The sequence below is a fragment of the Copadichromis virginalis genome, linkage group LG6 (assembly GCF_057382275.1).
Source record: "Copadichromis virginalis isolate Kocher_CV1m ecotype Utaka linkage group LG6, C_Virginalis_male_GT1.1, whole genome shotgun sequence".
In the NCBI taxonomy this organism is placed as follows: domain Eukaryota; kingdom Metazoa; phylum Chordata; class Actinopteri; order Cichliformes; family Cichlidae; genus Copadichromis; species Copadichromis virginalis.
Genome location: NC_140623.1, coordinates 7,021,190 through 7,036,544, shown reverse-complemented (window position 1 = coordinate 7,036,544; position 15,355 = coordinate 7,021,190). Strand labels below are relative to the sequence as shown.

The following is a 15,355-nucleotide window of genomic DNA, read 5'->3' as shown; positions in this document are numbered from 1 at the left end:
AGCGAGAGGAAAACGTCGGCAAACGCTATGGTGAAATAAAATGGAAGTGGAAGTGTAGTAACTGACAGATTGACTTTTATTCAAAAAGTGAAGAAAACTACAAACGATGCACTTTTACAAATAGTTCGCCGTGCTCAGAGCCACGGCCTTCAGTCAGCAGCAGACACAAACACACAGCGTGTACAAAGAAGCTAACGATGAAGCGCTGGAAGCATCGGCAGACCAGACCTTACAGCGTGTCCCTGTGAATGCACACCTCAATCCCCGGAATTTGATATTTAGCGGTCCTAGGATCAAATTTGAATATGAATAAAATCTGTGATAGTTCATTGTCACACAACAGCTGCCTGTCGATAATCGATGACCTCTCCCGGCAGGACAAATCTTCCAGGTTATTTTTCTGAACACACTGCGCAACTAAATAGTCTGCCATCAGTTTGTTCAGACGCCTCAGAAAACTTCCAATTGGAATTTTATTGGAATACACATTTTCAAAAATATTAATATAGGAGAGCAGGCTCTCAGTTCACGAGTGGGCTGTACTGCATCCAACACCACAGTGTGGGTCAGAGCAAGTGCCAGAATAACAAGCATAAAAACAGACACACAAGCACATTATACAAACATGAGTCGTAATAAACACAAATAACAACGATCTAAACCAAATACCTGAATCATCAAATGATTTGTATTTCTAATCTTACACATTTAAAATGAACATCAATTCCTGAGTCACACTATCTAAGATGAGCCATTTTTAATCACTTCAAGGTTAAAAGCTCACTACGTGGATTTTTACTGTGAATCCCAAAGGCCTCTCGACGGGCCTGCTGTGGACACGGGGCAGGATGCAGTCTACAGCACAGGTGTGTCAGGTACCAGCACCTGCTGTAATCACTCTAATATTAATGGACACCCTCTGCTGTTTATTCCTTACACAGCAACACAACAGCTAATCTTCCTAATAAAAGCTTTTCATGGCTGCATTATTCAAAAGTTGTTTACAAATCAGGTGCACTTTCCTGAATATGGATATGATAAGTGGACAAATCAGTGAATGAAAATGAAATGGAGCATGCTAGCAGTCACACTCAGTAATTCACAGGCTTGGCCCTGATTGTTGGTGACCTTTCATGCTGCACATTTTCAAATTCCAAGTTTGGTTCTGAAAAATCGCTCCACAGCAGATCAACTGCAGCAGGGTTAGGGTAAGACGTATCACACACATTTGCACTGAGCACAGCTAAGTAATGATGAGCTGATGCTAACACATTAAACATGCATGTAGCCCTATGATGTGGACATTCTTGGTGGGATTATTGACGTGTCGGTCGCTGCACTGAAAGGTCTCCAGCTTTTCTTTTCTGTTTTGTGCACACAGTCATATTCAGTTTGTTATTGGACAGGTTAGGGACACAGACTGGAGCGAGGCCATGAAGAAGAAAGCTATCGTCATGTTTTTCTGATTGAACTGATCATAAATGTGGCGCTTTGTTCCTGATATGTAATGAAATTAGAGCAAACTGAGTGTCCTGCGGCCTCCCGTGGCCTCAGATGGTGGGAGACTTTCTTCATTAGGGTCTCTATTTGATGAAGCTGTAGACAAATGAACCCAGGACGACAGCCAAAATCACGCAGCAGCAGAAGATCATCATTTGTTTCTGGAGAGACAAGTTGGTTCGGGGGGGGAGGGGTCAGAGACAGAAGGTGGTGTTAAACAAGATGACTCCCGGTCAGGCCGAGCAAGACTAAAGCACACCCTACATCTACAGCCCAGGCCCCCAGGGTCTGAACAGGGCCCTAAAGTGCCCAAAACACAACAGTCTCAAAGTGACCGGAGCACACAAGCCAGTGAGGTTTAACCCGTTTGCTTCACAAAAAGACATTTTTCCCCAGAAGGATCTGAACGTGGCTGCACCACGCTGTAACACGCTGTAGCACGCTGTAACACGCTGTAGCACGCTGTAACACGCTGTAGCACGCTGTAACACGCTGTAACACGCTGTAGCACGCTGTAACACGCTGTAGCACGCTGTAGCACGCTGTAACACGCTGTAGCACGCTGTAACACGCTGTAGCACGCTGTAACACGCTGTAGCACGCTGTAACACGCTGTGACACACTGCAGCACGCTGTAGCACGCTGTGACACGCTGTAGCACGCTGTAACACGCTGTAACACGCTGTAGCACGCTGTAGCACGCTGTGACATGCTGTAGCACGCTGTAACACGCTGTAACACGCTGTAGCACGCTGTAACACGCTGTAGCACGCTGTAACACGCTGTAACACGCTGTAACACGCTGTAGCACGCTGTAGCACGCTGTGACACACTGTGACATGCTGTAACACGCTGTAGCACGCTGTAACACGCTGTAACACACTGTAGCACGCTGTAGCACGCTGTAACACGCTGTAGCACGCTGTAACACGCTGTAGCACGCTGTAGCACGCTGTAACACGCTGTAGCACGCTGTAGCACGCTGTAGCACGCTGTGACATGCTGTAGCAGGAACATGGCTCAGATGGTAAGCTACTCAGAGACGCACTGCAGCAGGAACAGCAGCAGGTGTTTCTTACTCACGGGTACAGTCAGCGTGTGCAACTTCAGCATCTAACCTTCACTAGTGGTTTGTCTGCTCGATGATAGGCCGATGCCATCGTTACAGGAAACACTGACCCAGAGCACTAACGCATTGCCACAGTCCCTCTCTCCTCTCTGCACTCACCCTGCGGGCCTCCTGCTGGTATTTGGCAGCCTTCTTGGTGTCGGCCACGGCTCTCTCGACAAAGCCCACCGACTGGTCCATGTTGCTTTCGATTCTGTCAATCATCCCACCCTAGCAGGGCACACAACACGAGAGACAACACAAAGTTAATGAAAGTAAGATTTGTGCCTGTCTGCTGTTTACACAGGAAGTGGGAGCGTACCCCACTGTGTCAGAAACACATGACTTTTCTTATCGGCTGCACACTGAAGCTTCAGTCATGAAAGGACTTAGTCACAGTTAAACAAGCTCTGTGCAAGATGGGCTTTTTGGGGAAACAGGGCGAGTTACTGTTGAAAAGCTTTAAAAGAATAACTTGTGCTGTGCACGACTCTATGTACAGTAGAACTAAACAGGGCTACTATTCAGTTTCACAAACCATGCAAGTCAGCAGAAAGTGGAAGAAGGAGAAGCAAGCCTTCATGTTTTATAACACGGCTAAAATGGAAGAAGTGCAGCTCAGAGGGTGAGAATAGTTTGTTAATCGAGAACTGTGAATGCTCGAGAATACTTTGGGCTGCAGGATCTCACAAACCTGGTTCTCAACCAGCATGGCAATATCAACAAACATGTCGTGGAGTTCTTTAATGCTGCTCTCCAGCCTCATGATGTCTTTGTGACGAGCCTCGATCTCATTCAGGGCCTGCTGGTTGATCTTAGAGTCCATGATCTGTGGGGGAGGGAGTGTGAGGTGACCAGAGACACACAACTTAAAAGAATACACCACAAACAAGTGGATGTTCACAAACAGAGGGTCTGCTAGTGCCAAACTACAGGTTAAAACAAATCACATCTGCCTGTAAGTCCAGCTAACATCTCCCAGTTTGCTGTAACGACACTAAATAGTAAGAAACGTGCCTACATAACAAACACACACCGAGACAAGCAGAGAATCACTGCATTTGAAAAGCCGAGAATTTAATGGAATGACTGCACTGCCTATCAAATACATAACAATTTGTTTTCTGTTGATTAGCTGACTTAATTATTTCTCCTTATAATTAAAAATAGTTGTGAAATGAAAGTTGTGCTGACCCGTGTGCTAGAACAGTCTACAGCTCCAAATCACAACAACGGTCACCTCAAGGTGCTTTAAAGTAGATCCCTACAGACAGAAAACTGCCACAGTCATATGACCCCCTATGAGCAGCACTTGGCGACAGTGGGAAGGAAAAACTCCCTTTTAACAGGAAGAAACCTCCAGCAGAACCAGGCTCAGGGGGTGAGGGGACATTTCCCTGACAAGTTTTCATGTAACACACAGAGAGAATTCACATGGAGATGTCATTAAATGACAGTGGAGCGGAGATCACAGTGACACCATCAAACACAAACCAGCAGGACAATAGTTCCTGGTTTATAACAGCCTCTGCGCTCCACAACCCACTAAGAGTTCGTGCCTCTGGCCAAAGACGCTGGTTTGCTGCAGGTGTTTGTGTGCGCATGCATGCACATGCATGCACGTGCATGTGCATGCATGCAGGCTTACCCCTGCTGTGAAGACTGCAGAGTTTCCTCCCTCCAGCATCTCATCCAACTCTTCATCGGTCGTTGTTTTTCCAGCTGAACAGATCACAGAGACAAGAACTTGTTCATGCAGCAGCCAGTAGAAACATGACTGTACACACAACAGCATGTGATTACACTGACAATACTACGAGGTGCCTGTTGTATTAATACTTTGATTGATGTAAAAGGTGGTTGTTAACCTTTAGGGCTGATGTGACACAGTAAAACCATAAAAACACCACGTTGGCTATTTTTATGGTAAATGGTAAATGGTCTGTATTTATACAGCGCTTTACTAGTCCCTAAGGACCCTAAAGCGCTTTACATATCCAGTCATCCACACATTCACACACACGGCTCTTTCTGTCAGATATTTGTCATTTTATTTAAAAACTAAAACATGTATCTGAGCACAGTACACAACAATAAGTTGGCACATAAATATGTTTAAAGCGTAGCAGCTGTCAGTGCTTAAAGAAAGTCGAATTCTCTTTAGTCTGACGGCCTGAACCTGATAAAACCTACGATAGAGGACAGGAGACGGCAGCGTTAGCACTGTGACTAGGGTCCAGGGGAACGACTGTGAGGTTTTAAGGAGCATTTAGATCATTTATGCTGTGAATCTCTTCACATATTGTAAAAAAAAAAGGGAAATATAAAGGATCCCGAAGCTGTGGTTTCCTCCACATCAAGCTTAAACGTAACCATATCATCAGCAGCTGGCACTCACTGATCTCCAGCTGGCGGGCGATCCGTCCCTTGCTCTTGTCTCTGAAGTCCACCTGAGCCTCGTTGTACTTTGTCATCACCTCTACAAACTTTTTGGCCAGAATGGCGTGCTGGGGGAGACAAGAACACAGACACTCCAATGACAGGCTCTCACACACACGGTGGGCGAGCTTCACAGTCGAGCCTGAGGACAGAGGACTGCACCGACACTGAATGTAAAAGGATGTGTGTGTGTGTGTGTGTGTGTGTGTGTGTGTGTGTGTGTGTGTGTGTGTGTGTGTGTGTGTGTGTGTGGAGCCTGCTACACTCGGTGGATCTGAACGTGACGTGTGGATGTTTAAGGCATCACAAGAGAAACAGCAGCGTGCTGCGCTCTGTCTGTGTGGTCGGGTCGGGTGAATCAGAGCTACTGTACGACTGCCTGACCTGTGACTTGCGTATCCTGAGGTCGGCCGAGGCCCTCTCGTCGGCGTTTGACTCCAGCTGGCGCTCGATACCTGACGCACACACGGACAATGTTCACCACTGCTTTTACTCACACATGTAAACAACACATTAGGCGTGCCACAGAGACACATTCTGATCACACGTATGTTTGTACAAACGGGAACCAGACAGTGTGCCGGAGAAGGAAACCAAACCAATACCGACTCTTCAGTTTGTTTCTTGCATTGTTGGCCGACTTTTTAATCTCATTGGTGAGAGCCTCGACATCATCCTGTGTTTCTGCAAGAGGTGGAAATGGAGCGTCACGCACACACACTGAGAATCACAGGCAGCACATTTGAACACGTTATCTGCATTACTCTGGTCGGAGGTCGGGGCAGACAGGATGGTGGAGTAGAGTTTTTTGATTTCTGTAACACTCTCGTCAATCTTGTCAATACTGCTGCGGATGTCTTCAATCTGACAGACGCACACACGCACGCACACACACACACACACACACGGAGGCATCAAAGAGTAGAAATGCATTTTGTGTTATGATGCATGTAAAGTGGAGCAGACAGACACACTGCATACCTGAGCAAAGAAATCATCCATGAAAGCCTCACTCTCCACAGGAACCTCAATATCATCACCACCTGCATCGCTCTTCTGTTACACACACACACACACACACTATTAACTGACGTTTTCTGTCTCTGTGATAAGACAAGAACATTTGTACTGAGCCTGAAACGACTTCCTGTGTGTGAGTCACATGACACCAGCTGCACTTTGAATCGGTGCCTGACACGTCTAAAATAAACGATGATTAATTGTCGTTTGTGTGATTAGCAGCTCCTCACATTAAAGAAAGATTGATGAGGACTTACTGATTTCACTATAAATTCAGTCAGAATATAAAAGAATGAGAAGAAAGCAGTTCCTGTATCTTTTGGAAACATGACTTTGAGTTTCACGTCTGCGGCTAACATCTCTGACATTCAGTTGAGCTCCACAGTGGGGCAGTCGCCTCGCACCATGACATCTATAGTACAGACTAGTCAGGCCCCGTGCGAACAACGCAGGCGCCATCGACGAGAAGGCAAACAGCGGCACAGTCCTGCTTACCTCCTTCAGCTGAGCCAGGCGGTCTTTCATCTTCAGAAGTCTTGGTTGAATTAAAGAAACACAAAGAAAGAAACAGCTAGTGTGTAGCTGGAGTGTGGCAGGTGTGCTCTCTGAGGTCCACAGAGCTGCTGCCTCTACACCTGCCCACAGAAACGTTTGCTTCAATGAATCCGCAGAACTAAGAAGAGAACAGACTTCTGAGGGTGAAATAACTCATGCGTGCAAACCAATGAATGCCTTGCTCGTGTGGATGGTTGTGTCTGAGACAAGTTGTGATCAACCTAACCTGAGGTCCCACTAAGCCTCTATCCCCTAAGAGCGGATTAGGACGACAGTGTTGACCACGATAAACCTCTTCCTGGTCCCTCCTCCCACACGGCAGCCTGTGGATTTTCTCTTTGGAAAGGAGAGCAGAAGTTGGCCTTTGTCTTAGGATGTGTTACTACTGTGTCTTATTATTTGTATAGATAAGAAAGCACCATGAATAAGGATGACGTCTGCGGCGGGGGGGCTGAGTGATAAGAGCAGGCAGCAGTCTCCTGTGACCTGCTGTCCCTCGGATGCACGAACGAGCCAGTCCCAGCAGCAGAGCTGTCCCAGCCCTGACCCACCTCACAGCACCGTGAAGCACGTGTTCAGCGGTGGAGGAAGGGGCACGCTCCCCACCCAGCACTCCATCACAGGCCAGGCTGCCCAGCCTGCTCCACCAGGTCCCTGCTTCGTCACTGCCAGGACAACCCCACCCTCATGGAGGATGACTGTCCCCGACTCTGAAGCAGGGACTGCTTGGACCCAAAATGCTCATTTAAGCCATTTGTTCCACGTCTGTAACAAATGAGTTTATTCCCATGTCACAGATGGCAGTACGACTCTTTCACCACACCGATCCTGCAGCGCATTTATCGTTATTTGGTGCTTTGATTACAACATTTCCACGTTTGTGTTGAAGCTACAAAACAACCATAACTAGAGCTGTTTACTTATTATTTACCCATCACAAGAACAATAGAACATTTGTGACGTGGAGGAAAAACTCTCAGTATGTGAATGTTGTCTGTGAAACAGTCAAGAGGTGCAGGTCCCATCTGTTCCTGTGCAAATGATTCAAAGGAGCCTACGCTGATTAAAAAATGAACACAAATGACAGGCTGGGACTGCAGCAGATCAGACATCCTGAAAGTGTCCACGCTACCTGCACCTTTTCCTCCACAGCTGGATTTGAGCCTGGGAGACTCAGGAGCAGACCTTACATTTACATCAGTCCAGCACCATTCATCATCTTCATCTGTTTCTTTGTTAACGCTGCAGGTAGCTCAGACGATGCAGGCTCAACATCCCCATTTTTAAATATAGTTAAAGTACAAGTAGACATGCACCAGTCCAACCAGAACCAAGGCCCTACTTCCAGCACGACTCTGAGCGAGAGACTGTGTGACGCGACGTCATGCTCAAACTTGTTTTTTTACTTGGTGAAAAGAAAAAGGAGCGCATGTTTTTGAAAAGTTATTTATTAGTGGAATGACTGAAAACAGGCCTGAGATTAGGAGTCCATCACCTGATCGATGTGTCAGCTTGTCCTGCACCTCCTCCTGATTCACTGCAGCTGAAGTGCAACTACATTCAGTGAGAAGAAAACGCCTCTGTGATCTGACAGGACCACACGTAGAGGAGCCAGAGCCAGTCGATGCAGCTGCTGGTGTAACGAGCGCCTCCACCAGCTGCTGCTCGCAGGGCAAATCTAACAGAAGTTGGGGTGAGGCATTGGGCTCTGGGAGAGCACTGTGTTTAGGGAGAGGAACGGTGGAAGAGGAGAAAGTGTTTTTCATTAAACTTCATCCAAATATGTGGGCGTATCTGGGAGGGAGCTGCATCCAATCAACTCGTCTACGAGCTCGATCTGCTCCCGCTCAGCAGTCTGTTGGGAATGTGCCGTGCTTTCTGTGAATTTGAAGAACGATCCTAAATGCAGAGATCCTCGGGCGACTGTCGTTTGACTTGGCTGTCAGAAGATTCTCTCCGTCACTCTTCTGTCCTCGTCCACCTCTCCATCTCCCTCAGCCGTCTCTCCAGGATCTTCACCTGCTTCTCGAGGCGAGCAGTTTGATTAGCCGCACTGGAACTTCCCCGAGTCCCGACGTTCAGCAGGACGCAGACACACAGCAGGACAGCCAGTCGGATGGCCATTGCCTCCGTGCCCACGTTGTAGTCGCTCAGGATGAGCACAAAACAGGTTAAAGCGACTCCGACTTTCAGAAACCACAGGGCGCACATCAGAGTGGAGGCAACCAATCGGAAGGCAAGAGAAATCAGCCAGTAGCAGATGAGAGCTGCGAGGACCCACTGAATGACGAAGATCAGGCCCTCTGGGGTCACTTTGTTGGTAGGAAGGCTAACTGTGGAAAAAAGCACCAGAAATTACATTTCATACAAAGCTGCTCATTTCCACTGACACTCTTACTGCGACGCTACAGATGGGAGCTATCACCGGGTTCTCATTGGCTCTGCTGTGAGAGGCTCCACCATCTCTGACTGCATACCAAAGACATTACATCATGCAGATGAACTACACGCTGTCTGGTCAAATGTTTGTGCACGCTGAAAGTGTTTCCTCTCCTTGTTGGAGTTATTACTCTACAAAGTTACGTGTTACACTAATTTCACATTACTCCTTTCCTGAAACTCACGGTCTCATTTAACAACATAAACCCAGCTGCTGGTTTGCAGGACGCACACGTGTGATCTGTGTCGGAGTATTCAGGTCTGAGCACAGAGCAAACATGTTAGCATGCTGTCTGTGCAGCTGATGCTGTTAGCAGCAGAATGCAGCTGCATGTGTCCAGTTTACTTTACCATCACGCTCTCGTCCTTGTGCAGTAATAATAAAAGTAACATCCATGCTCACGCTGCAGACTGAGCCATTATTTTCCTCCTCCTGCACACCAACTGAAATCAGCTGATTGGAGAACCAATAACCAGGATCAATAGGCAGGCAGAATAACAGTGCCAGCGAGTTAAACTACTGGCATGAACCAGCTCTTGTACGGAGTCGCTCATATTGAGATTCTCGCCTCTATGTGAAGCGCAGCAAGCTTCAGTTCGATTCTAATAAAGTCATTCAGCTGATCCATCCAACAGATACAGGTCCAAGGCTCCATGGATCTCTGATTAAAAGGTTTATGCTCAGCAGGTTAAGCACCTACCAAACATTTTTATCCAAAAGGGGAGTCAAGGCTGGAAAAACAACTTTGCCCACAGTCTCTGGCTTTGATGGCACCACAAGGTGGCAGCACCCACTTCTGCTATATTTGAACTGGTCTTGAGTGCAGCCCAGAAACAAACGATGCTCACCTTGGATCCCAGAGGCCTGCAGTAACTGGGAGACGTAGTGCAGCAGGACATTGAGAGCACCGGCCACGCTGCCTGCAACCACAGCTAGGACCTGAGAGAAAGGCTGCAGAGGCAGGTTTGTTTCAGACAACAGTGAGGGTAAGAACACAGAGAAACGGCCAAAGTTCACTGATGTGACTGTCAGCGAGAGCGAACAGTCCCTAAACTGCTTATGTCGAATTATTATGGTTTCTAATCAGGGCTAGTGTGGTGATAAAACCTGATCGTGTACACACAAGTTCAAAACTGGATGCCGAGAATCCGCTCCACGGAGACCGGACTACTTCCGCTTCTTACCTTCGGCACCAGCCTGCCCAGGTAGGTCGTGCCCTGCTCGGCCAAGTCAGCCAGGGTGTCCCGGACTTGCTGCATGGTCTCTGGTAGAGTCTCAAACTCCGTCTCCCCCTAAACTGAGAGCACAAAGCCCGCCAAAAACGCTTCCGTGAGCAGCTTCCGTGAGCACTGCTTCTTAATCACACTGTCTACTCCGAAGAACTACAAAGGAAACTACATCCAGCTACAAGTACACAACTTTACCGCGGTCAAGTTTTTCCAGCAGGATGTGGAAAAAGTCCGTATGAATGATGAAGGACGTCTGCCCCCTGCTGGGACGAGTGTGCAGCTGCATGCAACATGAAACAGTCTTATGTACCCGACAGTACAACACAGTACTCTACAGTACAACACTACTCTATTACACATCACAGTACTCTACAACAGTACGCTACGGTACGCTGCACTGCACTGCACACGGACTGAGCTGTGGTTGTTTGTTGCCGTTGTTTATCTGTGCAGGTGAGAAGTCTGTTCTCTCTCATGTTGGTAATGTTAGGGTGCAGTTAGAGAATATTTAAATTCAATGCTCAAACAGGATGGTGCAGCAGACCTCACAGGAACACTGGTAAAAACCTCTGGCAGCTGACACAGTCTAATAAAACAGTTTAAAGAAACAGGAACGAGGAAAGGGAAGTATGTGCCACTGTTGGTTCTTGTGTTTCGTTCTCATGCTCTCCTTTTCTCTCTTCTCTTTCTGCTCAGCCACAAACTGGTTGTGGCCCCAATAGGCCAGTTTAGACCTTTTTGGAGGGGTGCCCAGACACCCCTAGATTTCATCACAGCAGTAATTATCTGCAATTATAATAGCAAATAATTCGATGTGATTCTCTAGTTCAAACAATTAGTGTGTGATTGTCAGTGCAAAGAAGGAGTAAGGAGGATGGAGAGAGAGACAACAGAGAGTCTGTTTAAGAGCAGGAAGAACCAGGTGAGTTGTCCACTGACCTGGTTCTTCCAGGTGAGTTGTTTGGTGTTTTTCGAAAAACGATTTTTCTCAAAATAACCTGACATGCATCTCATGGGTGCATTTCAGTAGCTTATGATACGAATGGTAGCATTTAAGAGATGGCAGCATTAATGTTACTTGTTTGAAAAGGTAACAAGCTTTAACACGTAACACACGTTTTGCCATATGGCAGTAAAAATAACACAGAAACGTATTCAGTGATATTTGTAAGTAAGTAAGTAAAATTTTATTTATATAGCACATTTCTAGATAAAAGATCACAAAGTGCTTCACAAGGTATAAAACAAAAACAGTCAAAAGTTAACAAAATGCAATTTTAAAAAGATGTTTTTAGCTGTTTTTTAAAAGTAATCACTGAGTCTGCAGATCTTAAGTTCTGAGGAAGAGAGTCCACAGTCTGGCGGCCACAGTGGCAAAAGCTCTGTCACCCTTGGTTTTCAGTCTTGTATACTGAATAACAAGTAGGCCCTGATCACAAGACCTCAGGGACCTGCTAGGGGCATAGGGCTGTAAAAGTTCAATGGTGTAGGCTGGTGCTTGTTCTTGAAGAGCCTTAAAGGTCAGAACCAGAATCTTAAGATGGACTCTGAATTCAACGGGGAGCCAGTGCAGCTGTATAAGCAACGGTGTTACATGAGAGTATTTAGATGTTTTGTCAGAAGCCTTGCTGCAGCATTTTGGACAATCTGCAGACGCTCCAGGGAGTTTTTGTTTAGACATGTAAACAGTGAATTACAGTAGTCCAATCGTGATGAAATGAATGCATGAATAACAATCTCCAGTTCAGTATGAGACACTGTAGGGCTCAATTTAGTAATGCTTCTTAAATGATAGAAGCAGGACCGAACCAGAGATTTGACGTGGACATCCAGGGTAGGAGCAGAATCAAAGGTTACCCCGAGGTTCCTGATAGACGGTTTCACAAATGTTGAAAGAGGACCAAGAGCATTCATTATGTCAGGTACATGTCTGTCTGGAGCACATACAAGAACTTCAGTCCTTTCTTCATTAGGTTGGAGGAAGTTGTCGGCCATCCAACCTTTGATGGTTTCTAAGCACACATTTAGAATCTGCAGCTTAGAAACATCTTCAGGTTTAAAAGACACGTACAGCTGGATGTCGTCTGCTGCTGCAGGACATCCAAAATCCTTCAGTGGGAACACACTGGTTCTAATACAGCACTTATCTATTGTACCGGAGCACTTTGATCACTTCATGCAACATCACTCACTCACTCATACGAGTGTGGCCGGATGGCTAAACTCCAGCTTCCGCGGCTGGCTAGGGCGATCCTCAGCTGCATATTGTGCTGGTATTGCAAAACTGGTACTGCCTCTCCTGGTTGCTCCCAGTTTGTGGAGAGTCATTGTGGTTTTATCTTATTTTATATTAATAAATGAAACTGTTAATGTTTGAGCCGGCCTCAGTGTGCATCCCTGAACCTGTGCAAACGTTGTTGGGTATTTTATTCCCAAACGATTTTATTTCCTGGGGTGAAATTCCCCTAGGTGGTGTCATTGTATTACACTTTTTTAATAGCCCCGCCGACCACTTGGTCACACAAGCACTTGTGTTGTATGAATGAAAGTGCTTTCCATGTGACCTTCACACTGCAGTGAACACATCTGAGAACAACGTGGATTCAGTGTCTTGCCCAGAAATACTTTGGCTTGCAGAGTGGAGCAGCCAGGGATTACACCACCTCTACAGCCGGTGTGGATGGTTGTGGACTGCTCCGCTTGACTACACAGCCAGCTGGATTAGTAGAGTCTTGGTCTGTCAACCTTCTGAAGTGCTCGGCCTCCCAGAGACTGCTGACTGTTATACTGAGTACTTTTTGTAATGCTGAGCATCAGATTAGTTTTTTCCTTTGCTGTGGAGGTATGATCAATGTATGATACGTCTTTAAGACTTCAGCATACATACTGGCACCCAAAGTAAACTACAAATTAAGCTCACGGACAGTCAGGCCTCCTTTCTTTAGCTTTGACAAATATTGATGGGTCTGTCTAGCACAAACCCCTCGCTGGAACGCGACAACTCTACTAAAGCAAGACGCAAGCCACCAAAGTTCTGTGTTACTCGTGCACGAGGGAGAGAACTGACGAGCGTTCTGTCGCTCACCCCATCGCTTACCCCATCGCTCTCGTCTGCTCCCTCGTAGCACTGCTCTTTATTGAGGTTACATGAATATGCATAGCTTCATTAACATATCGTGTGTGGTCAAGATGTGACCCTGTGAACAACTCCCCTAAATCTGCTGGCCTGGACGTCCAGCAGTTTAGCTAAACAAAAGGTGCTTATACCAAAGCAGACATGGATGAGTTTACCATAAAACAAGGTACGAACTCTCTCATGACCCTAGGATGTGTACGTATATCAGAGGGAGGCACACCGGCTTTGCAGACTGCTAAGGATCAGACATCATATCAATATGCAATGATTATACACCTCTAAAATATATGGTTATATATTTCTAAGCATAAATGACAATCCACAATATAAACCTAACAAATAGGAAGTCATTTTTCTATCTTGTAATAAATCTGTAGAGTTTGGTTCTAGTCTTTCACTGACTACTACTGTTACGAACCCAGTAAAGAAAGGAAAACTATCCAAACAACTCCAGGCAATAAAAACCAAACAAAAATATAAATACAGCAAATTTTATTCCAACATGCTCTAAAATGCTTCAGCGTTTTGTCCTGAAGATGGCAGCAGGAGGCCTGTAAGTGCCCTCATAATGTTTTAAATGTCTTTTTTGTCATCTTATAAACTTTAATTCTCACCGTAGAAAGAGCTGGTTATTCTTTATTTACGAAGAAGGCCTGCAGGTTGGTCATTTTTAATGGAACAGGAAATGCCAGCACTGCAGATTTGCAGTGTATACAGCAAGATAAAATGGTTAACAACAGAGTAGCTGTCCTTCACAAACCACCGTGTAAGTTTGAAAACATCTCTGTGTTGGCCCTGCGTCAGTCTAACCCAGGCGACACTCTGGAGCCTCCAAAGCCTCTTCAACCAAGCTGTACCAACAAACCTGACCAAACTAACAAATACTGAAACAATGATACTGTAAAGTGTCTCCACAGAGATGCTAAGGTGAATAAGAAAAGTGAGAAAAAAGCTCCAAGTGAAACTGAGAGAACTCAAAAGGACTGTGACAGAAACTCACAACAGGAATCACAATGTGGCCCATTCCCCTGTGTAGCACTGCTGAACTGGAAGTTTGGGTCCTCCCACTATTCAAATTCCACTTTAATCTCTGGGCAAGTTGTTAAATTTACTTTAGTATAGAACACTTTCTGGTCTTTTTGACCACTCAGAGCACTTTACATACATACCTGTGAGCTATAAAATTAGTCTCAAGTGAGGACGCTAACACCTGATGACAGAGGTGCTTCATTTGTTGCACAGTCCAGTGTTGACAGTGTGCTTTTGTCTCACGCAGTGGGTTTGATGTGTTTATTCATTTATGACGTTTTCAAATTTTACACAAAATACTGTCAAAGATGGCACGAACAATTCTCTTAACACCAATCTTATCACAATAACATTTTTATTTGAAACATGGTCTCAACACTGCACACAATGTTGTATCCTATGTGCCACACCTACGTTTAAACCTGAAAGAGGAAAAAAACCTGGACTGGACTGTGAAGAAGAAGTCCCAGGGTTTGTTTCTGACTGGGTGCCTTCTTCATGCAGGTACGTTTCTTCCACATTTAGTGAAGTTTCTTGTTTATGTCATTTGAAAATTGCAGAACCTTTTCTCTTGATTACAAAATCAGGATCTTTCAGCTATGAAATTCTTCAGATACAAAAACCATGATCCATTTTTTCTTTCAAGGCAGTGCATTTCTATATGGTCCCTGTATGCTATCAGAAGACTTTATTTATCCCCAAGGGGCCATTAACAAACAATTGCCCCTTGGGGATAAATTGTTTGTTAATGGCCCCTTGGGCAACTACTCAGCAGTTGTGACTGGACATAGCCGAACGCTCCACATTCATATGTGACATCATCTGCCACACATAACAAGTATGGTTGTCTTAGAGGAGAATACCAGAATAAAAAGTCTTTAGTCTTGGATAAAAATGCG

The 15,355-nt window shown here is 45.7% G+C and overlaps 2 protein-coding genes across 4 annotated transcripts; both read right to left on the bottom strand.

Annotated features, from left to right (window-relative positions):
* Positions 1-59: 59 nt before the first annotated feature.
* stx3a (syntaxin 3a) lies at positions 60-8,178 on the bottom strand. Of its 3 annotated transcripts, XM_085458406.1 has the most exons (11): positions 8,118-8,146; positions 6,563-6,602; positions 6,029-6,103; positions 5,812-5,911; positions 5,657-5,731; positions 5,432-5,502; positions 5,007-5,115; positions 4,257-4,330; positions 3,303-3,437; positions 2,729-2,839; positions 60-1,661 (listed from the first exon to the last, which is right to left on the bottom strand). In XM_085458406.1, the coding sequence occupies exons 2-11, from the start codon at positions 6,590-6,592 to the stop codon at positions 1,584-1,586; spliced, it is 858 nt and encodes a 285-aa protein (XP_085314532.1). In that variant the 5' UTR covers positions 6,593-6,602; positions 8,118-8,146; the 3' UTR covers positions 60-1,583. The 3 variants fall into 3 exon arrangements, with proteins under 3 accessions (XP_085314532.1, XP_085314533.1, XP_085314531.1); XM_085458407.1 differs by lacking the exon at positions 6,563-6,602 and having other exon boundaries at positions 8,118-8,178; XM_085458405.1 differs by lacking the exons at positions 5,812-5,911; positions 6,029-6,103; positions 6,563-6,602; positions 8,118-8,146 and having other exon boundaries at positions 5,007-5,719.
* tmem109 (transmembrane protein 109) lies at positions 6,609-10,537 on the bottom strand. The gene is made up of 3 exons (XM_085458409.1): positions 10,247-10,537; positions 9,911-10,013; positions 6,609-8,955 (listed from the first exon to the last, which is right to left on the bottom strand). The coding sequence occupies exons 1-3, from the start codon at positions 10,319-10,321 to the stop codon at positions 8,582-8,584; spliced, it is 552 nt and encodes a 183-aa protein (XP_085314535.1). The 5' UTR covers positions 10,322-10,537; the 3' UTR covers positions 6,609-8,581.
* Between the last annotated feature and the right edge of the window lie 4,818 nt (positions 10,538-15,355).

Bases quoted from the DNA above. Each gene is read 5' to 3' on its own strand.
- stx3a (XM_085458405.1), bottom strand. From the start codon at position 5,583: ATGTGTCTCTGTGGCACGCCTAATGTGTTGTTTACATGTGTGAGTAAA. The intron at 4,331-5,006 runs GTGAGTGCCAGC...TGATCTGTTCAG, and splicing joins CGCCCGCCAGCTGGAGATCA to CTGGAAAAACAACGACCGAT. The intron at 1,662-2,728 runs GTGAGTGCAGAG...TTGTCTCTCCAG, and splicing joins ACCAGCAGGAGGCCCGCAGG to AAACAAATGATGATCTTCTG.
- tmem109 (XM_085458409.1), bottom strand. From the start codon at position 10,321: ATGCAGCAAGTCCGGGACACCCTGGCTGACTTGGCCGAGCAGGGCACG. The intron at 10,014-10,246 runs GTAAGAAGCGGA...CTGCCTCTGCAG, and splicing joins TGGGCAGGCTGGTGCCGAAG to CCTTTCTCTCAGGTCCTAGC. The intron at 8,956-9,910 runs GTGAGCATCGTT...TTTTTTCCACAG, and splicing joins GCAGGCCTCTGGGATCCAAG to TTAGCCTTCCTACCAACAAA.